Here is a 25662-nt window from a genome sequence, read left to right on the forward strand (position 1 = left end):
CATCAGGCAAGATGACCACTAGGGTCAAAACGTTGCATTTTCATTAAACGGGAGCAATTTATCAGTGTTGCGGACATTACATTCCTTCCTAAGTTACTCTCCATGTGTCCTGCACCTGCAAGGTGGGATGTTGGAATTCCCATCATCAATTCTTAACATGCTGGTTAGGAAGTGCCAATGGAGTGCAAAATTAAACTAAGCTTATGGCGCCATACCCGGGGGCACTGTGGCACAGTTGGTTACAGCACCCGTATCTTATTCCCCATGGGCATGTGAACCTGGGATCGAGTCCGGCCCGGGTCATGCCCCGATCCCACCCCATCTCTGTCCACTGTCCTGAATGTTAAAAAAAAGTAAAACGCCATACCAGGCTTTCTGGGTGTGTGTTGGCAATATCAGACTCCATTGTCCTTGTTGTGAGTCGGTGTGACATCAAAATGAGTTTAGCACAGTTGTGTAATGTTGCTTTAAAAATCCCTGAAAAAATAATTGAATTCATAATTTTCGTTGATCCAAGACACGACTCAGTTCGGTTTGTTTGTTTTTATAAGAAATGGTTTATTGTCCTTCAGTGTGACACATGAAATGCAAAGACTGATCATGATCAACACGGCATAATAGTCCACTCATGATACAGTACATGCATTGATCAACACAATGACACCATAACGTTGACTGACTTTTTTGTGCGTGCCAGCTACAATGAGGATAATCAAGTTTAGCTTAGTCTATGATTCGGATGCCTCTGGTCAGAGGAACCATGAGATGAGCAGGGACACAAGCTTTATAAAGGCTGCACTTTTTTTTATTGCTATTTGAAGTACCAGCAGGAAAACAAACAAACATTATTCCTTAACCTACGTCTAACGTACAATTATTAATGTATGGTTATGCAACATTTTGCAGCTCAAGGCAGACATAGTTTATGGGCAATCGTTATATGTACTTACTGACCATACTGAGAGGTATGAAAATCAAGAAAGACCACTTTAACCATGTACTTAACTGTACTACTAAGTACAATAAGAAAAACAAAATCAGGAGTTGAATTATTCTTCAGTGTGCAATGGTGACAGTAAAATTGAAACGTAAAACGTGCAAATTCTGTGAACAGTTTTCCAGCTTTGTCTACCAGCAGGACTAGGTGCTCTCTACCGTTATCTGTAATCTGAGATCTGTAAACATGTTCTTTACATTTTTTGGCTCTTTTTTTTCAGTTTGCACCAAAAACTATAAATGTGCATTCACAGATTGCATGCAAATAATGCATTTCAAAAGATGGTACTATGAAATCTCAACCACACACGAAGAACATGGAGGCTCTAGAAAATACACAAAGTGACCCAAGTCAAAGGTCAAACTTTCAGCCTGAAGAAATAATCTATTATGCTTCTACTTTACAAAAAGTCATGTAGAAAAGAAAATGTTAATGTTATATGCTTCACATTCACAGTTTAGTCAAGCTTCTTTTGCAGAAGAACGTTAATGTATTACGCATGCTCATTTTCTCGCCCTCTCTCTCACACACACACACACACAAATACACTCTCACACTCTCACACTTACTCACATACACACACACACACACACACACGATTGCAGGGTTGATTGCCACTGATATAACTGGATTCCAGTCATCTATTCTGACACTGCAAAGAGAATAATGGAATGTTACAATCTACATAAAAAAAAGGATATACAAAGGAAAAACCCTTAGAGTTGTAAAGAACTGCTCTATGTTCCCAAATCATAGAGCGCTAATGGCAGCGTGACAAACAAAAACCAAACAAACTGAAGCAGTAACTAATGAAGAGAAATCATCAGCCCTTTATGGAGTGTTGCCATGGGGACATGTCTGCACATGCTCAGTTTCACTGATGGGCGGGGACTGTGAACAAGGCTTCCTCTGCCAGGCGGGAAATATTTACATTCTGTTGGGAGAAAAGAGAAGACAGTCAATAGACGTTGGAGGAAGGACGGGTTATAAATGACCTGATCAACTGCTCTGAGTATTACATACAGGGCTTTAAAGAGTAAAGAACATGTCTGTGCCTGAAGTTATCAAGACGGTAATGGTTATGGGATTTGGCAGAAGCAACATACAAATAACAATACAATAGTAAAAATACACAGTAAACAATTAGTAAACAAATAATAACAAGTTGGAAAGACTACATTGAGGAGAACAGCAATAATGAACAACAATGTCAATTCAATCAAAAGCCAAATTAAACGAAACCAATACACTATACAAACCTTAACGCATAAGAAACGCTTAATAAACTGAGCGCATGTTGAAGAAATGTGCCTGTAAAACGGCCCAGCCCATGCCTGAACACACTAAGCCCTGTCCACATCCTGTGTTAAATGAGCAGCCCTGGTGAGCTCACCTCTGGCCTATCCCTGTGGGTGTTAACTGCCTCCACGTTGAGAAAGATGGACTCCACTTTACAACCTGCAGAAAAGCACAGAGCGCTTTAGGAACAGTGTGGGGTTACATGTCCATCATTGAACATGAATCTGAAGTTGCAAGCCAGTTGTTACACAAACTCCAAACTAAGTTTAAAAGTAATATAAAACAAAACACACTCAATGATGGGTCTTCATCTTGTGAAACGCCTATATGATGCAACATACATGAGAGTAACATAGTAATATATAAAATGTATAACAAACATAAGAAACATGCGTTGTGTTGCCATCCCTGTTTCAAACAAATGTAGTATTGTGCAGCACAGCATAGCATGTTCTCCCTATTAGCACCACTAGAGGGCTCCTTTGAGCAAGAGGTTCACTTCAGGGGCCGGTTTCACTAAGGTAGTTTAGACTGGTCTATGGCTTAGATAGGTCTTATGTTTCTTTATAGATCAGTCTAATGCAAGTAAGCCAGTTTCACAGAAGTTAAGACTATCTAATTTTAGACTTAAAAAAATAGACACCTCACCCCCAGGCTAACGTGGGTCTAAAGGGCTATATCACCATGATAACAACAGAAAAGGTGCTAAATTACGTCAGCTTATCCATTTGAAGGCAGGCTAGCATGGCTAGCTAATGTACTGTAGGGCTTCAGTCCTATGAGTCAACAGCGTCTGCTTTAAACTAACCTGGCTAGATTAAGGCAACAATGTATGTTCCTGCCTACGAGTAAAATGTAAACGACCTCAAGTGTTATGCACATATTAAAAGAGCATGCGGACTGGTAGGTTGGTGGAAGTAACGTAGCTTCCTAGCCAGCTAACGTTACGCTGCCTCGATAGGTAAAGTGGGATAGAGCATGGGTAGGACAAGACGGTAGCAAAATATTTATCTGTTACGTTAGCCAGCAACGATAACCACACTAGCCACTATGCATGACACAATAAAAGTCTTTATACGTGTTAAACTCCTCCAAAATGCACAGTTTCTCTGAGTGAGTAAAAGCTACGTGGTTAGTTCATAGGTTAGTGTCCACTCGGTCGGCCATGTTTTTTGTTTTGAAAAGAGTCTTAAAATACCCAGATTACCCACAATTCTTTGCATCTAGTCCTACTTAGGATAGTCGGTGTCTTAACTGCTTTGTACAACACTATTATTTAGACGTCTATGCTAAGTCTGACTATACCCTTAGTCTAAGTTATAGTCACAGTCTATCTTAGTGAAACCGGCCCCAGAACTCTCCATTCAAGAGAGTGGTTCTTACACTTCAGGTCTGTGGCTTCTGTATGATTACAGGGCTCTGAGGCCAAAAACAGGCCTATGTTTCACGGTGGTTAACAGTTATAATGGCAATCAAGCCACAATATCTGGAAATATATGGGTGGTGAGAATCAAATCACCACACTAAAAACTTGCCCATCAAACTTTATTGTCCTGTGGATAGTCAATAATATGCTTTGATTGTGGCAGGCTGATGCATGCATGCATGCGTACGTGTTTGTGTTTGTGTGTCTGTGTGTGTGTGTATCTCACCATAAGCCACTGGAGTAAGCTTCAGCACTGTGTGTAGAGGGCACTTCAGATAAGGAAGCTCATCTAAAAAGGGGATTAAAAACAGGCATAAAATCCATTAATAGACATTTATAAACTTCTCTGTGAAGTGAAGCACATCACAGGCCTGTACTATGCAGCAGGGCTTTGGGTTAGTGAGGGTACTTCAGGTTAAACCCTGGTTTTTAAGTATCAAAATGGTGGTTCGTTTTAGGACCAAAGCAAGTTATATTCAAAATAGATTGAAATGCAACACTACTTTTTACCAATTTTCCTTCATAGCTCTAGAAGCAACTGTGTTTCAGTTGTTAAAATAGATTCAAATTCCTCATATTTGTTGAGGATTATAGGTTTGTTCCTCGAGTGAAATGTGTGGAAATAAATCTCTAAAATCCAACACCGCATCCAACAAATTGATCACCTCCACTGTGAAATTGCCTACAGTTCACTGCAGTTGTTATGGCAACTAATGTTGAACTAACTCTTTAGCATAGGCCCATGGACTAACTCTGTCTTTAGCTGCCTTATGTCCAATGCCCAATGCCCCTGCACTGAGGACACACCTGCACTCTTGTCCAGGAAGTAAGCCAGTAGGCAGCGCATGACGGCCTGGTGACAGACGACCAGAACATTCTCCTGGCGCTCCAGTTCCATGATCACAGGCTCCAGACGCTGGACTAGGTCCTCATAAGACTGGAGAATAAAAGAGAGAGAAAAAAAGCAAACATTTACACACGCATCTCCACGGTCCTGAGTTAGTGTGGCTGAGCAGGTATGTAAATACAGACTTCTACAGAAGACACAGAGAAAGGACGACTAGTCGAGCCAGCACATTAAAAACAAATCTGATGCAAAAGAGCGTGAGAAGAAATCTCCCCCTTTAATTAAGGCTTTTAAAATGGCATGTTTACCTTGCCACGACTCGGGCGGCAGTATGTTTTTGTTTTTGAGGGTGAACATCGTCTGGCCTCTGGAGTAATTATGTTTGCACACAAATGCAACAGTTTGGCAGGGGCCAAGACTCCCACAATAAAAAGGAGGCACTGCGTAACTTGAGAGAGTGTTGTGTTGAAAGTCTGGAGGCAACTAAACAAAAGCATAAAAGATGAGACCGCATCCCACCTAGACGTTTAAACATGCTATTCTGATTTCTCCTCGCTAGCAAAAACAAATTCCAGATGTGATTCACTCACCACAGCAACTTGTTTTGTTACTGCTACCTTTTCTTTCTTTCTTTTTTTTTTTTGTATATTTTTTGGGCTTGTTATGCCTTTAATGATAGATACAGTGGAGAATGACAGGAAGCGAATGGGAGAGAGAGCAGGGGTGGGATCCGGAAAGGACCACGGGGCGGGAATCGAACCCGGGTCGCCGGCGTACGGTGCAGGTGCCCCAGCCAGTTGCGCCACAACTGGGGCCACTGCTACCTTTTCTATGCCCTTTGTGTGTAAGTGGGAATTGGCAAACTCTTACCTCTCCTTTAGGGTATCGGTAACGATACTTGTCCTGGTCTCGCAGGGCAAACTCCAGAGGAAAGTGGTCTTGAATCTCCTCGTACATCATCTCCTCACAAACTCCCTGGTACAGAGAAAAAGCCCCACACATCTTCAGATTCAGAGATTCATTTCATTACGAACACAAACCCACAGTGTTGATGGTCGAGACGTACGGCATCAATCTCGTTTAGGGCCTTCCACTGCTCGTAGGGGACGCTCAGGGCCTCTGCCGTTTGGATAGTCCTCTTCATCTGACTGGTCCACACCTTCAGGTCTTTGATGTTCTGCTCCTGGATGAAGCTGCCCAGACACTGGGCAAACTAATGAGAGAAACATCTAAATTAACTACCGAGTTGCAATAATGCAAGTTGTGATACATGGGTTCACAGTGACCTTGACCTTTGACCTCAAGGATCAGTTTTTCAGTTCAAATTTGAAGCATGTGCACTGTTCAGATGTAGTGTAAACAAGAATAGGACTTTGATGGTCACAGTGAACTTGAAGTTTGACCTTGGAAATGTAATCAGTTCATCTTTGAGTGTAACTGATCATTCATTACCAAATTTGATCCACGTGCATTGAGGCGTTCTTGAGTTATCACATTCACAACAACCAGACATACAGATAACACAAAAACAATGCCTGTGACCATCAATACAACATCAGCAATACAATTTCTGTAGGCACTGCCCACGTTCAGCGATTGCAGTACGGAGTGTGTGTACATGGATATCTGGTCCTTCTCAAAACAGGTTGCATCTTTGCCAAAAAGGGGGAATATGACTGCCACATACTGTAGGTAAAAAAGAATGTGGAAAACAAAACAAAACAGCTAAGGTAAGCTCAGCTCTGGCTAAAAAAGGCAACTTGAGGTGGTTAACGGTGCAGGTCATATACTGCTGATTAAAAACAAAACTACTAAACATGGCAGCTCGTACCTCTTTCCCTCGCATGGACAGCCCCGAGTCTCCCCCGATGCGGCCCTTGATGTTGAGGTCACTCTCCCCGTGCCGGCACAGGTAGATGGAGCGCGGCGTGATGTGGATGTTCATCAGGTAGTACACAATACGACTCTGGATGTGATCCTGGACCCGGTTCACCATGTACCGCCGACCCACATCCATAATCGTAATGTATGACAACGCCCTGGAAACAGAACGCTTTAGAACTTATAACTGTAAGTGATAACTAGGTTTTAAAAAGCAGCACGAAAAAGATAAGACTTCAATGACTGACATCTTTTCTCAATGTAGTACCCGGTGACAAAAATGTACAATTGAAATTGAATTTGACTTTGAAGGCTGAATTTAAGAACATACCTGCAATACAAATGTCATCACTTCCAAAATGTGAAAATGGTCTCAGGAAGTCTTTGCCTACCTGTCCAAAACTTCATCAAGGGGCTGGTAGGAATTTTCATAGCACTTGATCCTCTTCATGAAATCCTCAATGGCTTCTTCTGTGTTGCAGTCGATGTAGTCAGGACTGCCCAGTTTAACTTGCTGCACACAGGAAGAGGAAGTCACATAACAGGAAGCACCTCCTGCATACAACAACTGGGCTATGCATGCACATAGATTATAAACGTTTACATACATGCAAACTCACACACGTACACGCACACACATAAACCTCTATGAAGGCAGAGGCTATATTTCATTGATGAGAAATGATTACAATTATTTCATAAATTACTCACCACAATGTTCTCTGCGATGACATTAGGGTCCTCACATACCGATTCAACAAAAAACACCTAGAGAAAAAGAAGACACGGAAATGTAACACCAACAGCCTTACACAAAAACATACAACATTTATTTATTTATTTATTTTTTAAAAACATGACTTTTGTGACTTTTAGAATTTCAAAAGTGTTAAATGTAGCACAATACCTTATAGTCATTCTGCTCTGCAAATTTCATGATGGTGTGTCTCCTGTCGCGTGTGGTATTGGTGGCATCAAACACCTGGTGGAGAAGAGCATTTCATAGTTCATCAATAATGAATAAGAAAGCCTCTCTGCGCCGTGCTGCCTGCCCAGCTACCATAACAACTTACCGCCACTTGACCTCCCTCCACCCCCAGATACTCTCGGACATCGTTCAGCGCGGTCAGAGCACACTGCCTGTGAATAGTCAACCAAACCAGTTTTCATTAAACAAAGCAGCCAATAGGGAAAAAAAACAAAACACCACAATGCACACACACACACACACACACACACACACACACACCGAGACACACAAAGGCTTTCTCACGCAAACACTCATGGAAGTACTGCCTCACGTCAACAGAACAGGACACACAAAGCCTCACCTGCGGATCTTCAGTCCCTCCTCGTTGTCTGGACGGAAAAACTCAAAGTTCTTGTAAATCTTCACACATTCTCTGCGGTACTGCCCCACATTAAATTCTGAAACAGACACAGACACACAGACACACACACACACACACACACACACACACACACACACACACACATACAGTCCTTAAGAACTTAGCAATATACACCGAGGATCCTTAAGCAGAGTTTTCATTGTAGAATGAAGAGGTGTGTATTTGTGTACTCTTAATTTTGTTGATTTTTATGAACAAGTTTGAGTGTGTGTGTGTGTGTGTGTGTGTGTGTGCGTGTGTGTGTGTGTGTGTGTGTGGCTTGGTGATACCTTTGGTGGGAACACCGATCCAGTTGAGATAACGTGTCAGCTTCTTTGAGATGTAGGTTTTGCCTCGGGCTGGCAAGCCCACCATCACAATAAGGGTGGGACAGTTGGTCATGCATACTGGGGAAACAGACACAGAGACACAGAGAGAGAATGTTTAACTTGGCGATCAGTATCTCCACCCTCGATTTGTAAGCAATCAGCAGCCCGTTCACATGACCAGTCACAAAGTCACCATGGTGATCACATGACGGCAGACGAGAGAGAGAGAGGAAGAGAAACGGACATCAGAGCCAAACGAGGATGATGTACACGAGCGATTAGATAGAGGGAGCGAGGTGTTTGCAAGGCACTGATGACGAGATGAAAAGAGAAGAGCAGAGAAGGAAGAGTGTGAAACAGGACATGAAAGACAACTGCCGTGAAAAGAGTGGAGCCGCCAGACATGAATGCGATCTTTGTGCCTTCCCCAAAAAAGGGAAGAATGCAGCTGGACACAGTGAAGGCCAATGGCTAGTGGGTACTGAGGAGCAGCCCCAGCCTCCCGACACAAACACAGGCAACTCATGCAAATGATCCGTCATGGAATGACAACAAAGCAGCAACCAAATGCATTCCACATTCCCTGTTGCGGCAGAGTAACTTCACGCAACCTTTCAGTCAAACCACGGTTGAAAATGATGATGGCATATTCATCCTTATGGTAAGCCAGACAACATGCAGCTGTCACAACAAACTGCCTAGGAAAGAATTATTCAGGCTATTCCCCACACATCCAAGGAGGCCTATCCACCAATCCACCTGCAGCCTTTTCAGTCCATTATTGGAACAAAGGAAACCGTTACAATAAGAAACTATTTGTGCTCACTCTAGCAGGAAAACGTGAAGTATGGGTTTGACCTTAGGGCTTTATCTATGACCATCAGAAAGATAGCGGCATTAAGAGGAAACCATGCCAGAGGCTCTCCACAGCCAGGTCCAACATGGACAAGATAATGAACCTTTTCACTGGTACGGCAGCTTCTTCAGCACTGTTGAACACTCACCGACCTCCCTGCGGGGACACCGATTTAATTATGCTCAGACGCCCTTCAGAGATCCGTACAGTGTTTAAATGTGAACCAGACCACAAACTACCTGGTGAATACACATGCGTGCATCAGACCCCAGCAAATCCTTATACGGTCCTCATTAATAAGAGCTGGGGGAGTCCCCATATTGACTACAGTTAGGTCTGTTCAGGTGTGGTTCTGAGGGCCTATGGGAAGAGTGTATGGGCAGATAGTTGAAGAAATGTACACAGAAGTGTTGGCACAGTGCCAAAAGTCACCACTAGGCGCCTACTGTACAACCAGCTGGCCCCAGTCGCCCACTCGCCCCCTCAGCCAGTCAGCACTGACCTGCTTAGACTGTTGAGTAATCCCTCAATCCCCATTCCGAGTGAGGAGGGGGGAAACAAAGCAGTCGGAACTCCACCCCATAACCTCCTCCCCTGGTCTCCTCCTATCCCTCTCGCCTCGTGCCCACAAAGGCCACTCAGGAGAGAGTTGGGAGGAGGCAAAAAATATTGTTTTTTCTTATTTTCAAAAGTTAGCGTAACATTCGATTTCAGGAAAACTGCAAAGTATGCACTATGCAACAAGGGAACTGATAAGCAAAGCATGTAACAAGGGTACTGCAAGGCATGTAGTAACAAGGGAACTGAAAAGGATGAAGAATGCCGTTTTCCCCAAATCAGTTATCCATTTGCAAAAGGTGCACTGAAGTGGATACAGTCAGAGACTGCACACTCATTGTAGTCTAGACACCCTCTCCTCTTTTGTCACAGAGATTTAAAGTAAACACACGCACCTTTCCGAACAGCAAACGGCGCATGGTATGTCACGGTGATACCAGGCATAACTTGGTCCAATTCAAAAAAGTCAATCCGTAACAGTATCAATATCAAGGCAAATGTAACATTTAAGTATCACCCTACGGTAATACTACATGTATTATTACCGAACAAAGGAGCGAGGGATATATATCAATACATTATATCTCCACTTTTTGCTAAATCGATCGTTGCCAACTCGTGGTAACGTGATGCTGCTGTATAAGTGGGACTTTGCTGCTCCATTGGCACAGGTTACTCATTTTTGGCACTGCTCACACTTTTTACATTAATGCGGGAACGGCAGCTGGCATACCAAAGTACGCATTTATCATGAGAAATACTCTAGTCTAATGAGACTAGGCGTTGACATTAATCATCTCGCACTGTAACATTACAGATGCACATGACCAATTTGACTAATGTAAGGAAACATGACGTCTTTCACCGGAAAACGTCCTATTTCTAGGAAACGTTTGGTTCGTTAAACAGGCATGTAGGGGGAATAAATGTATTCAAATAAAGACGATGCATACGTATAGGTTGCCTATGTGAGCCGTACAGTATGTCACGAAGAGTCCAAAGCCAGGTGTGTTTTCGGCGTCAAATTAATGACTACACGCATCTGTATTTGCGCATCATCACCGATTTGCGTTCCCTGATATTCGCATGTTGAGATCACTACATTAAAAAAATATATACGATTGAAATAGCATGCATCTTCAAATAACTGCACGCATCACAACTATACCGTTATCAGCAAGTTCTTGTGCTATTCTGGACAGCGAATAATTCCAACGGGTGGCTTGATACAGAGAATGATGCAATGTTACAGTGCACTGTCCTGGTAAGCTTTTTCAGATAACCAGGCGACCAGCTTCCTCATTTCCAATCACCTCTACAATAAGCATCATTAGTGACACGGACACGTTAAGGACATATCATCAAATTGCACAACTAGAACAGCTAAAAGCATCCATTCAATCCTCGGCGCTTTTGCACGCCTCGTGTCATCGGCATTTTGCCGGCCGGTAACGTAGATACAGGATCTTGTGAGGTTTAACAGAACGTGTAAGCTTACCCTTTCTCTGTGCTATGTGCTTTTCGGGTAAGCCGTTTTTATATGGCATCCATATCTTCCGCAAGGGGTTTTGAGTGAGTTCTCGAGGTGACGTTTCCATCGGTTCGTCTTCATACGATGTCATCATCCCGGCTGCAGAACCATGTCTAGTACAGGGCGCGCCTTCCCACTTGCAAGAGCTGCGCGATTCTGAAGCTACTGGTTACGGGGAGCATATGTCATATCGGCTGAGGAGCAGCAACAAACATCATTACCGTACTTACGGCAAGTTATGCGCATCTAAGATTCTTATGGAAAACATAATGTATATCATATACGTTGCTAAACAAATAAGAGAAAGCATGTGTGTGATTGATGTTTTCCCTTATTTTTATACCCTCATATTGGCCTAAAACTGAGGCAATTGTTTGTGCAAGACTTTCAGATGTTTTTTATTTTTTTTTTTTTTTTTTACTGTAGCCGTTAGAGATGTGTTTTAGCAATTCTGAACGTAAAAATCTTCCCTTGGGCTAAGTAGTTCATTAATAACCTTTATAGTGAAAGGTAATTCATCATAATTTAAATAACTATGTGTATCCTGTGTTTACGTTATTCTTTTACAAACAACAACTGCTCATAACACACGCATTACTTCAAGTTAGTGGGCTCTCCTATCCATGAGGCTTTGTAATATTTTACAGGCATTCGCCTTTCTCGTAGGAGGTTGAATGGGCCAGTAAAAAACTGAACGTTTTGGAAAATACCGTAGTAACTCAGGACACACACCACATAAAGCTTGATGCCCAGGAGGTAATAATAAGAAGGGAACGTCCCAAACTCAAAAACATAGGTCTTCCGCTGTTCACATGCAACACACATGGCCTGCGAATGTTGCTGCGCTCCTAGCCAATCGGGAGCGTTTAAAGCGGAGCGGAACAACCAATGGCATACACACCACTCTCCAGGAGAGGCGTGTTCAGCGCGGGGAAGAGGAATGGTAAACAACAGTGCTCGTCCTGTGGTTTACCCCTTACCAGAAGTGAAGAAAGTGAGAAGCCCCTGGCTACAAGTGAACTTGTTTTTCTGCTGTATTGCTTGCTGCATACTCACATGAATAGGCTACAGTAGAAAAACACAAAGTGATGCCAATTTTGTTTATACACACAACTCTACTATTTATAGGTCAGAGATGTACATGAAATGTAATAAATGAGTAAAACAACAGTGCCCATAATATACTACTATTGACCTTGATATTAGCATTTTATCCAATGATCAATGACCTCTTCATGACACAATGTAGCCTACATGTAAACAAGTAAGTTAGTAACCAAACACATGGGCCATGTCCAGCAGCAAAAAGTCACAGAGCAAAATGTCCATTGTATCATGGGGTGCAGGAATATAAGCCACATTGTGTTTCTTTATGACTGAGTTTCAATATCCTGTTTTTCCAAAAACAGCACTGACTAAAATAACAGGCTCATACCGACAAACCGAGCTGGTTGATGGTGAATGAAAGTCAATGCAGATAATAATCATGTCAAGTTCTAAGAACATGTTGTTTCTGCCCAGGGCCAGGGGTGTGAAAAGCTTGAGAAATTAATTCTCAACTGACTGTTCCTGCATATGGTACAGAGTGTGTGTGTGTGTGTGTGTGTGTGTGTGTGTATATATATATACGTATATATATATATATATATATATATATATATATATATATATACACACATTTGTGTGATTGTTTTGAGAGATAAGAGGGAAAGTGATGGGCTTTGTTTTGCAGCGTATCACGGGTGCGTCCTCTGCATCAGTCTCTTCTGTCCCTGGCAAGCGTTTCCTTTCGATGGAGTTCATACGTCACAACTACTGGCTGGCGGGCAAGCACCACTCTTTCTCCATCATTCTACAGCAACGAAACCCAGTAAACTAATCAAGGATCTTGGCAGGACTTAGACAGAGGACATCACCAGTTTTCCTGTAACAAGGTTGGTGTTTTGAGGTGTAAACAACATGCCAGATAGTTGTTGTGCAATTGGATGCACACTAACTTTTTTAAACTATTTATCAAGCTGTCATTTGCCCGCAGGCAAGGTGTGCATATTCAGATGAGGGATTCATCACACAATGGAACAGATGTCACTTTGTGTCTAGCTACAAATATGCGTGATTCCTGCCCACCAGAGTGGCTCTGTTGCCCACCAGGTATCCATGGTAGTCACGTGACTGCAATGAATTACAGCCACGTGAGAAAGTTAAGAGTGGCTGTTTTTGTATAATTATGCATGTGACAAATAATGACTTCAACTCAAATTTCTAGGTCAGCATTAATTGGGTTTGTTTCAGTGTGGTCTATGTAAACTGGGCTTAGCGACTAACAGCATCACCCAAACTTGAAGAGATGTCTGCTTGTCTAGTTAGAGAAACTGGTGAATGCATTCTCTGTGTCATTAAAATGTAGACATGTTTAAACCTTGCATTGTCCTGTGTCAATAACATTTTGTTTAAACCTTTCCAGCAAGATTGGCAACTGTCGGAGCGATAAGCTACTTAAACCCAGACGGTCTGCTTGTCTAGTCAGAGAAACGAGTATATTACTGTATGTTGATATTATAATTCACTAATTTAATGCATTGTCCTGTGTCCCAAACGTTCAGACATGTTTAAACATTTGCAGCTAGATTTGCAATGGCCACATTCAACTATAGGCCAGCAGCAGTCTCACTGGCTCGGAGGCCTAGTGCTGACTGAGGCAGATAGAACAAGTAAAAAACATAACATTTTGTTCGAGTGGCCTGCCGGCCCAAAGATACTGAGGCCTACCGGGATCTGTCACTAGCACACGCCAGTACACGCCACAGCACACACTGTTTCTGCCCATTGATAGTTTTGTCATTTCTTGGAACAAAAGCTCCATGTCAGACAGCACTGATGGCGGTTCAGGTGATTCACCTTCAAGGGACGCTAACACTCATTCCATGAATAGCCACAAGGGCTAACAAGAGAAGACACGTAAATATTCAGATAATTATCTCCGGTTTGCCTTCATCTACAAGGTGACAAATGGTGTTGGACCCATGCTCACTTCAGAGAAAAAAAGAAAAAAAAAAACCATTGAATATTTCATGTGTGGGAAGTGTGTGTATGTGTGACACTTAGTTCCAAATATAAGATATGAATATCAGACCTAAATCTGGGGCAGGACAGAGTGGGGCAGGGACGTGGGGTCCGTGCTCTATGTCCCTGTCTCTCTCAACCAAGTGGTCCTTGAGCTGAAAAAGGTGGAAGACCCCTGCACTATTGTCTATGGCACACTAGCCTTGCTTAGTGGCTTTGGGCAAAAACACTGGCAAAGTGGGCAAAGTGTTACAGGGAAGGGAAGGTATACCGGGTCTGACACTGAAGCACTTTGCACTTAGTTGGCTGTTTAAATTAGGGCCCTGAGATGCTCATGTGCTGATGAAGTTCAAAGGCCAGAGCTGTACATACAAGCAAACATTGCCACCTTGTGGCCACACATAGGAACTGCAAGCATTTCATGTGCATGAAAGAATAGCTTGCTATGTTTAAAGATGCCACTCTGACAAGAGGCTGTTGATATTTGAGTTAAATAGCCATGCAAATTAGCCTTCTCTTCACTTTAATGCTCTTGAGGCAATGTGTTAACTGGCTGGAACAGTCTGGCCTGTGTACAAACATTGTTTTAAATTCACACACAGAACAGCAGCTAAAGGATAGTGAAAAGAAATGTATTGAATTTGAATAAATTGTCAAATTCAGTACATTTCATAATTTACTGTATTTGACAAACAATTTACTGGATTCCACAGTTAAGGGAGTGGTAACAGGGAGTGGTTGTCCTCTTAAAAGAGCTCTTGATGGGGAGAGAATATTGTCTTCATTAGTGCAACATTTTATATAATCTCTCCCAAATATATTAATATGACTTTTATTCTTGTCATCTCATCGCTGAACCCACTGTGAGAAAGAGCCATGCCTGCATGGAAAAATAACAACCTGAATCCGACGGGTCTGTCATATCTGTCAGAATCAGCAAAGGCTGCAAGTTTGTGACTTGCTATAGTATGCAACATCAGAACCTGCATTGCTCGCAATGGGCTGAGGTTTGTATACTGGTATTTGGTGGAGTCAAACCAGCTTGACATGTGCACACACTAACAGATGAACTACAGGTAGCCTGCAACTGAAAGCTCAGCAGTAGCATGACACACCAGATAGTCTAACCAAAATGCAAACACTCTCAGATAACTTAAAATAAAATGTTTAGGTGAACCAGGGGGATTACATATCTTATACTGTTATTTACATTGCTACATCTGTACACCTTTCCGATTACAACACCACTACAACACCACTAAAGTGTCATCAAGGTAAACGATTAGTGGTTTTCCTCTCCGATCCACAGTACAGGAACATAACAGAATACTGAACCTGTGAGATTAGTGACAACAGGCTTGACAGTTCATTCTATGGATCAAGGGGACAAAAGGGCCTCCTGTCCTGACCGGTGGTTACAGTATGTCTGGAGGATGAAGAACACCCTGGAATGTGCAGATGTTTAAAGTGAAGCATGGCCATGGCCAGGTGATGCTCTAGGTCTATTTTGTCTCCTCTGACACTGCTATTCAGCTGTATAAAGGGGTAGGTAGATTCATTCAAATATTTGGAATCTTTGAGGAAAACCCTCATACTATTCATAGAAACCAATAGAAATGTATAGCAACTAAACTGAAGTTTATTGTCCATTAGATTTGGACTGATGTTTCTCAGGAATGTTACCAAAGCTGATGCCTGACTATAACATTAGCGCTGGATTTCAACTATGAAAAGTGTGCTTTTATGACCGCAAAAGATGCTCGTTATTAAGGATGCCGATACTTTTGACCATGCAGAATTTACTCCCAGCGGCATTTTAGTGGTATTCTGTGTTGAATTCGAGTTGTTGCTGAATTGTTAGTTGCGTTGAGCTATTGAAAATAGCCTGGTTTGGTTATTTCATCAAAAAATCTTCAAAAGTGAGTGAGTTTTGCTCAAAAACCAACCAATCCTAAGGGGTGACAACACCTATAGCCATGACTGTAGATGTAGAGCCGATATAAGCATCCGATACAGGACATGAAATGTGCGTCACAATAGATTGCATAATGTAACAGCACAAGGACTCAAGGAGTGGTTAGGAGATTATTAAGAGAACATCTTCTCCCCCTCAGCTCCAATGTAAAAACAAATCCTTCTCTCTAAATGTCCTATTGTTGTGTTCCTCTTTCTTGCCATGCAAAACGCCACATTTTTGCTACATCCCAGTTACTCTCTTTTCCATGTCCACTGGTGATGTCCCTTCTCCTTACCTCTATAGAAGTAGCCGAACTCATGCATGTTATAACAACACAACAACAACATATCCTGAGTCGTATACACAGTTGACATTAGACAGCAGGTATTAAACACAGACTTGGATTGTCCCTTTCCTTATAGTTAAAGTTAGCTTCATAACTGGATTCTGATCACCAATTTAACTGTAAACAATGTAACAACTGTACACTGTAAACAATGTAACTACTAATTTCTCCTTGACCGATTATCTTTGCACTGGGCTGAGAAAGGACATTTCTCTGCTATAAAAAAAAACAGAATAACTCAGATCAAGGTAGCACATGACCAACATAATTAGATTACATTTCATTCAAACCTACAGTGTATATACCACCTCTCTCTCTCTGTTCACACATACATTTGGAAGAGTGAGTATTGCTTATAACTGACAGCTCAGTCATCTTGCCTAAATGTGATGATGGGTATTTGTGAATATGAGTTGTAAATTCTAAATAGTCGGATGTTTGTGGACTTTGCTGCTAATATTAACAAAGGTTACATCACCACCCACCACATATTCCTTATATGGATACAGACAAAGGCCTACCCCTCCCAATACACACACACACACACACACACACACACACACACACACACACACACACACAAGCATACAATGGTGCAAATATCTGCATCATTTAGGATGCGACAGGCAGAAAGAGAGAGCGGCAGACAGACACCACACACACATACAATTCTAAGCCTACACTTTCAATGTTAGACAGTGAATTTATGTCATGAGTTAACCATGGTAACTCACAGACTATACACTGCTGCCATACAGTGGGTCAAAGCTGTCCTAGAAGCTGCAAATGGGATTGGGTGCATCAGACTGAACTTTCACACAGATAACTAGCAGCTACACATGAACAGAGCGGAGGGGAGGGGAGGAGGGGGCAAATGACACTCCTCCAACATGACTATCACTGCCAGGGATCTGGTCAGCTTGATTTATTTATTTATTTTTTTAAACACCTCAGACACCCTCCCCCCCAACGTCAGACTGTGTAGGCTGATTCAAATAAGCCTATAGGCTTTCAATCCAATGTTGCACCTGTCACATCCTTCACATATGCCGATTAGGGAGTTACATATGCTTGGAAACTACATTAACTGTTCACACGCCCTATACACTAACTTTAAATTTATTAAACTGCTTCACATTCTGTATTAGGCTACATGTGTAGGATATGTAACATGACAAGTAGACTAATTGTGGAGAGTGAAACTGAGGAAAGCAACCTGTACATTCTGATTCTCATCACAGCCAGTGTTTTCTTTCCTGCAACCTCACAGCTCTGTGCATCCCTTCCCTAAAAACAACAGGCCTGCCGAGAGTTTTCTGCCTCGCAACACCTCTTGTATAAACTAGCGATTCCATCACTTTATTTAGACAACGGGGGAGCAGACAGGCGGTTTGTCGGGGATGTTCGCATCGATTCCAACTCTAGTTGGGGACATCCTTCTGTCCACACTGCCTATGAAATGCGAGCTATTCCCTGTTAGGCTGTCGTTAGCAGCACTGCATGGGAGCCCATCAACAGGCTGAAATAACTAGCACTCCGCAGCCACAAGCATACCGAATAGCTAGCCTACACAATGCACCTCTCTGATATGGCTGAGAATAGACTGACATAACGTTGAACATAATAACATAGGCTACAATACGTGACTATTCCTGATCCTGACTGAGGATGGGATAAGGGCAGGCTGTTTTCCATTCACCTTATTCTATGAAGGGAAATTGACACTTAGAGGCATGTTCCTGATCACACTTTTTTTTTCTAGTCAAGCGCAATTTGCATGATATCTGCCTGGCATAACCATAGCAGCCCATGTCAGTTGACCATGGATGTCACGTTAGTCACATAATGGCTAGCCTGTCAGCTAACTGGCTTTAATAGTTCAATAGTTAACCATAACGCACCAATACTATCCGTAACAATAACGTGTACGTGAGCTCAAAGTTTTGATTTGTAATGCTAAAACATTAACTTACATGCATGCATATGGGTAACAGGGAAGCTGTAGTGCAACTTAATGTGTGATAATCTGTTTACTTCCTCAGCTAACGGACTTGAGTTTTATCGCATGCTCTATTGAAAACCGTTTGGATAAGCTGCTAGACACATTCTTACAATTAAATGAATGATATCGAGGCAACACTTTCCGGAGCGTTTCTCCTACCTCTCTGAGACTCGTTGCGTGTGTTCAGGGAGCGATCGGAGCCCCTCATCCTGTCGTTTAGCCCAGGGGGTCTTCACGATCCCCGCTCCCAATTCCCACCGCTATGAGCGCTTGGACGCTTGCACGCAGACAGAACGCTGAGGAAGCGTGTGTTGCGCCCATCTGGAAGGCGGGGATTTAAATAATGAGGCTGCGATTGGGATTTGGCAGATGTGCTTCGTCCTGTACCAGAATAATCCCACTCATCTGCACTCTTAGGAAGAAAGTTCTTCAACTGCTGCTCAACAGGTCTATTGGAAACATTTTTAAAATACCCTTGTTACCCCCTTTGATAAGCGCAAATGTATTCGGTCTGAGTGGCCTTGACGCGCAATAAGTTTGAAACAATCCTTCGAATAGATTTTTTTTTTTTTTTGCAACAAACGTATTGGCTAGGCCAGAGGGTAACCTACACTTTTACAGAAAAAAACACTTCTACAGGCATAGACGTTTTTATTCTATCAAAAAGTACGCTATATGTTGTTAATTAATTTGCCAATGGGGCAAAAAAATACAACCCTCAAATTTAAATGACAATGGTGTAGATCTTACTTAGAAGTGGCATTACTTTTTGAGGCCTAACGGCCCACATCATTTGCTATTGAGCTTGAGGCTCTGTCAGTGATCCTAAACTACTTCTAACCCATAACATTTTTTGTTACATTCATCAAATACCTCCTCACAATCTGGTAGCTGTCCATTCTCGGAAAATAAATAAATAAATAAAAGGTCTTTGTACACACCCCTGGCTTTATGAAATGGAAATAAGTGGAGTAAAGCTGTCCCTAAACATAACAAAACACTTTGAAGTCTGTCAGGAAGCTCTAAGGAGGTGAGTTCCCTCAGTGGTGTTTGAAATGCAATGCTTTGAACAAAAGTGTCTGGTAAGAACCATTAACAAAAAAATAAACCTCAAACTACAACAAATGCAATGGCATCCATCATACACCAAATCATTTCATGTGTGATTGTGCCACAACTACTTAGAAACGTGACTTTTATTTGACCTCTTGAACTAGACATGGACCAAATCATGATTCAGGCTTACACAACGACATGCACTTCTGAAATTTCCCCATATCAAAGTGTGTGTGTGTGTGTGTGTGTGTGTGTGTGCGTGCCCGCCCGCGCGCATGCGTGTGGGTGGGTGTGGAAAGTAAAGGGGAAATATTCCGCGTGCATCACATCATGCTTGCATGAAGTGGGTGGAGCACTTCCTGCATAGGCCTATCGGTATAATAGATACTAAGCCATGGCAATTTCACAGATGATAATATTCTAAAGAACAAATCACCCAGGAAGCTGCTCTGAAAGCTATCTCAAAATGACCTCCAGGGGGCAGTATGTCCTTTGGGGCCATGTATAGGCTACAATGGCTCAGCAGCTCTGGCCTCAGTTTTCCCCCCCTGAAACATTGTTACACATAATACTGAGTTTGTGAGCTCGTGCCATGAGAGGCCACATGATTAAGGTCTGATGGAGAGAAAATGAAGGATAGAAAGAAAGGGCCCGGATGAAGGGCAACAGCTGAGGAAGTGATCGAAGACTCGACGGAAATGGTTGTAGCTGCGTTGCTTCCACCCCATCCATGCTACTGAGGCATTTAGAAAAGGCCAATCTAGGCCAGAATGCACTTTGGTTGACTTGGCACATGATTTCGTCTAAAGCAGCTGACAGTACTGCAGTTACATTTTATTAATATTAGTCATGAAACCGATTATTACAATTTTCATTTGCAGATAATAATATAATAAAGCACACACATGCAAACGAGTTTTGCAAATGAGAACCGCACAAGCAAATATCGGCGGTATGTATAGCTGGTAATTAAAATATGAAAGAAATTGGAAGAATATATTTCAGAATTTTTCGCTGCATTTGCACTAAATTATACTGACATTATTTTCTGAGGAGAGAGAGGATACTTTTAGAAATACAATATTTCCACACTGAACATCCCTTCCCCCTCCCTCCCTCCCACTCTCTCTTTCTCTCTCTCTATCACTTTCTCTCTCTCCTGTCTTTTTGCATTTCTGAAGTTTTCTTAGGCAGGTCTGTGGTTTTCTCTGCAGATTGCACTGCTGATTTGTGCAATGACACAAGGCGTCTCTACATCCTGCTAGCAAACCTCTGTGAAGAAGCCAGGGAAACAGAGGTGCCTTCTTTGTTAAACAGGTAATCATTTCATAAAATTGCTCGCTGTGCCTACGAGTCTCAATAAAAGGCCGCTATTTTCAAGTATTCTTATTTGTAATTCTGACAAGTATTTTCCCTAAGTGTTATCCGCACATTCAGAGCCTGAGTTGTCTACTGACCCCACATGGAGAATTGTAATGCTACGCATATAGGTAAGTATAATTCTGATAGCTCTCTCTCTCTTTCTCTCTCAACATGATAGTTTAGCATATGAGTAAAACACACAAAAATAAATGTTTTGTTTTTATCTTGTGTATTGTATACTGTACATGACGTAAGAACAATTTGCCACTGAAGTATCTCACTTTGGTCATCTCTTGTACTGTACTGCTGTGCAAATCATGCTTAAGTGAATGCGTTTGTGTGTGTGTGTGTGTGTGTCTCTCTCTCTCTCTCTCTCTCTGTGTGTGTGTGTGTGTCAGGCCCAGGCTCTGAGAGCTAATACAGTACATTATTTGTCACTTCTAGGCTTTGGTCAGTTGTGTGGGTCGTATACACTATGGATACTTTTTGCTGCAGTTTGTGCTGTTCTGGTCTTGTCGCTGTGCTGGAATATCCTTTGCTGCTTTGGGAAACAGTGCACAGGTGAGTGGAAAAAATAATGTTTTACTCAGTTTATCCTCAGACAATATTCTGTTGAGACAAAGCTGCATAGCTGCTTCTAAAAAAAAAAAAAAATCCCCTCTTTAGCCAAAGGGAAGCGTTTTCTGCCACGCTTCAGAAGAAGGTAAGTCTGAAGACACCACACCATATACCAAATTGACGTCATTAAAGACACGAGAGTTTTAAGACAATTAAAGAGTTGCAATTGTTGAACACGTGTCTGTATTTGGTTGTTCTCTGCTCTGGCACAGCATCAGCCTGAGACTGTCAGAGATGGAGGATAATCCTATCTATGGCAACATTACTTACACACCAGCCCGTAAGTTGACTCAGCTTAATTGTGCCTAGTTGTACATCTCACCTCGACATCAGCAGTGTCGTCAATATGTTCACAATAGGCTCACTACAGTAAAGTGAATGTAAAAGAGAGTTTTAATTACAGGAACAGAGCTTACGCGCAACCCTACCCTCTCCAATAACCATCAAATGACCAGGAGTACTATAAAGGTGAGTGGTGTTTTAAAATCAACATGTGGACCCAAATTCAGGTTGTAAGCCTATTTTATCCATCTGGGGAATTAAACATGTTATATATTGACATATACATGTTTCTCATTTCTATTACATTTATAAATATATTAGATTTATTTTAGGTTTCTGAACACATTTCTTTAAATCTCAATATAACACAAAACAACTAAAATGAAATAGATCGGAGCGGTCTGCACAAACTTTTACCAATTTTCCAAATCCGACATTTACATTAAAATATTACTATATTTGTGAGCTCAACATATTGTGTCAACAAGAACTCAAACAAGAATACTTTCATTGGCTTACACAATACCTTATACTTTAAAACGGCATTATAGTTCAGCACTGTCAGCATTTTGCTGGAGAAAATCAACTGAATATCTTCTGAATATCTAACTGAATATCTGTAACTGTAGAAAAACAAGTCCAGCACAAATGTAAAATCAAAAAAAAAATCCAGTATGATTGTAATACTTAACTACTATTATACTACTAATCTGCTCTGAAAGCTACATTGTAATAACTGCTGAAACATATACTATTAATTACTGCTGAAACATTATATTAATTAAATCAACATACAGTATTCTATACATAAAGAAAATGGCCTTTTTACAGCATATAGAAAAGTATTATGGCTGTGGGTCATGTGCTATCTTTCTGACTATATGGTCATAACAGCTTATCAACATCAACATGTCCACCTTTACAGTTAGGGCACGTAATGTTTTGCCTGCAGTTCCTTGAAAGGCACATAAAACACTTAACATAGATAGCTATGTTCATAGACTGTATGATAGAGAAGTGCAAAGTGTGTGTGTGGTTTTCTATGGTGTTTAGGGTTTTTCATATTTGTATTTTTCCTCAATATGTCATCTAATATTTTATTCAGAATTGCAATAGTAACCAATACTCTATAGCCAAGTTTGTTCCAATACCACGATTGGTTTCATGTGGATATCTCATTCAACTGAATATTCCATTTACCCTTTTATTCCCTGCTAAAAGTCCATTTCAATTCTCTGTGATTTCATAAAAAGTCTCTTAGCTGTTTACCACACTGTGTTTGCATGCAAAAAAGCCTTTGCACAGCCCTCATTCTGCAAAGGCATTGATCATGCAAAACATCAGCAATCAGCCAATCAGCAACAAGGGGTGTTGATGCTCTAATTTTGCCCCAGGAGCATAAAAGGGAAGGGTGTATTTGATTGGTTGTTGAATCAAAACAATTTCTTCTCAAGCATCAACGACTACTCATTTGAAAGGTGTTACCTCAGTTTTGTTGCTCATTCTCTTCTAGGTGCCCTCTAGTGGCCAGGATTGCTATGCCAACCTAAAGCTGAAGGTTCCCAAAGCAGGGTCAGGCCGGAGTTCTCCTGCTCCATCGCTCAATACCGGAGTTCCCCAGATCCAGTACTCCGATGTGACAGCCATACCGCGCACAACAGAGCTGGAGGACTCTGCGGATATCCTGGAAACCACCTCTCTGCTGTCTGATCTCTATGCGTCTGTGGACAACAAGCAAAACAGGACTAAGACATTGGACGACACAGAGGATTATGCTAACAATGTTTGAGCAAGCCTGGTGGCATGTTTCACAAGCTGACATCGGGGAGTTATTCAACAGGTAGTCTATCAGATCTGCACACATTAAGCTATAACGGGACTGTTTGCCCAATGCAGTTACAATGAATCTCCAGCATTTGTATTAATAAAATACAGTTTCCGAGTAACTGAATCACAAACAGTTAATTAATGATTTGATTTATTGTTTAATGAAGTAATGTGGTAAGCATTATAATCTGAACTTCTTTTCTATTTCAATATAATTTATCCTTGCACCTTGCTTGGCAAAGTAAAGTGAGTGCAGTGCAGTTCATATATTCTACCACAGAGAGTCACTATTGAGCAATCACGAACCCTCCTCGCTGGCTGTGACTGGGCCCCTTAGCGGTTCAGGCTGTAAAAACAGTAGCGCTCCTAGTGATATTTTTCAGAGACTAAGCATAATCTTATCTTAAAAGAGCCCCTAACCTCTTGTTTTTAATCTTCTAAGTGGTCATTATAATCTATACTGGTCCTCAGTGGTGTTTCTAGAGTTCAGTCATTCACTTGTTTGATAGTTCAAACTCTCGCCAGCTTTTTAGCCAGGTCATTCTCTTGGGTTCATTCACTTTCATTGCTAAATTGTGTTCTAAATGTTTAATATTTAACCACAGTCCTGCAGAAGTAACAATCTTTCTCAGATGATTTCAGAATTGTTATCTTTCGCAGAAAAATGTTGTCTCTCTCTGAACAGTTGTTATATTTCACAGAAAATGATACTCTTTCCTTAATAAAAAGATCATTTCTATTTGATGGTGTCCATACAATTATTTGATAATTATAACAACTCTGACCTATGTGAAAGCTACGTCTCTAAGGAAAATGAGTGCAGATGCCTTTTGTTGGAGTCATTAGTATTAACAATACACTTCCGTTTAAAAGATTGGGCTCACTAGGTTCATTTGACTCTGTAATACAGAGTACCAACTTAATGCTTCTTCCCCACACGGTTCTTGCATAGTCTGAAGCTGTGCTCTGGGTCACAGTTCTCTTTTGGAGCAAATCTGCCCCGTGCGTGATCTTGGGAACGGGACATACGCTTCCTTCTACAAGATTCCTTTTATCCTGTAAAATGGTGCACTTTACCCAGCAAAGCACCACACTCCATGTGTACTGTAACAGATGGAGTCAACCACTCCTCCAGCATGATTGGTGTCTCATGAATGTTCTTCTTTGTAATCTGAACACCTTAATTCTCTTTAACACTTCTTTCCAGTATACCTCTGTCAACAGTCTGTTTTTTTGCCCACTTTAATCATTAATTTTCATTGACCAGTCTGAAATATTACTCCTTTTTTCAACTTTGTCTCATAACCAGCATCCTGAAGTCACATCTTCTGTTAATGTTGGCACTGAGGTTTTGTCTGTGTTATTCAACAAAGCAGCCAGTTGAGGACCAGTGAGACCTGTCCTTCTCTTGCTCAGTTGTGCACTGGGCCCTCCCAGTGCTCCTCCTACTGTATATTCTGTTTACAGCCAGTTCATGCTCTTCTGTGAAAGGAGTGTAGCGCACAGGGAGTCCATTGGCCATTTCTCACAACAAGGATAGATTGACATAAAAAGTTATTTGTTTCTGACCATTTTGTGCCATTGTTTCTTTAATGTTCAAGGACGTTTGTAAGAACCACAAACTATTGAACTGTAGAATTGCACATTGTACTACACAATGTCATTGACAAGTGATCAAAATAAATATATGCTGTCCGCCTATTGCATTGTACAAGTTATAAAGCAACAAAGCCTATTTTGCCTGAAGCCCCATTATACATTTACACATATATTAGATTATAGAAATGTGCTAATGAGAAAAATGTAAGACATAAAAGTTAGGTTATGGTTATGGTTAGGGTTATGGTTATGGTTATGGTTATGTTTATGGTTATGGGTATGGTTATGGTTGGGTTATGGGATTTGGCAGACGCTTTTGTCCAAAGCAACATACAAATAAAAGTAATACAACTGTACAATAATTTAACTGTGAACAATTTTAAAAAGCTGGTAAGACTATATTAGGGAGAATATAAATAATAAACAATGTCAATT

General features: G+C 41.4%; 1 protein-coding gene across 2 annotated transcripts; it reads right to left on the reverse strand.

Annotated features, from left to right (window-relative positions):
- Nucleotides 1-543: 543 nt before the first annotated feature.
- On the reverse strand, nt 544-18754 carry LOC134092741 (6-phosphofructo-2-kinase/fructose-2,6-bisphosphatase 4-like). 2 transcript variants are annotated; one of them, XM_062545790.1, is made up of 14 exons: nt 18643-18754; nt 8132-8248; nt 7782-7878; nt 7524-7590; nt 7358-7432; nt 7162-7218; nt 6843-6964; nt 6401-6608; nt 5636-5782; nt 5440-5544; nt 4530-4659; nt 3949-4011; nt 2391-2455; nt 544-1931 (listed from the first exon to the last, which is right to left on the reverse strand). In XM_062545790.1, the coding sequence occupies exons 1-14, from the start codon at nt 18689-18691 to the stop codon at nt 1872-1874; spliced, it is 1362 nt and encodes a 453-aa protein (XP_062401774.1). In that variant the 5' UTR covers nt 18692-18754; the 3' UTR covers nt 544-1871. The 2 variants fall into 2 exon arrangements, with proteins under 2 accessions (XP_062401774.1, XP_062401773.1); XM_062545789.1 differs by lacking the exon at nt 18643-18754 and adding an exon at nt 11083-11260.
- Between the last annotated feature and the right edge of the window lie 6908 nt (nt 18755-25662).

The sequence above is a fragment of the Sardina pilchardus genome, chromosome 9 (assembly GCF_963854185.1).
Source record: "Sardina pilchardus chromosome 9, fSarPil1.1, whole genome shotgun sequence".
Lineage (NCBI taxonomy): Eukaryota > Metazoa > Chordata > Actinopteri > Clupeiformes > Clupeidae > Sardina > Sardina pilchardus.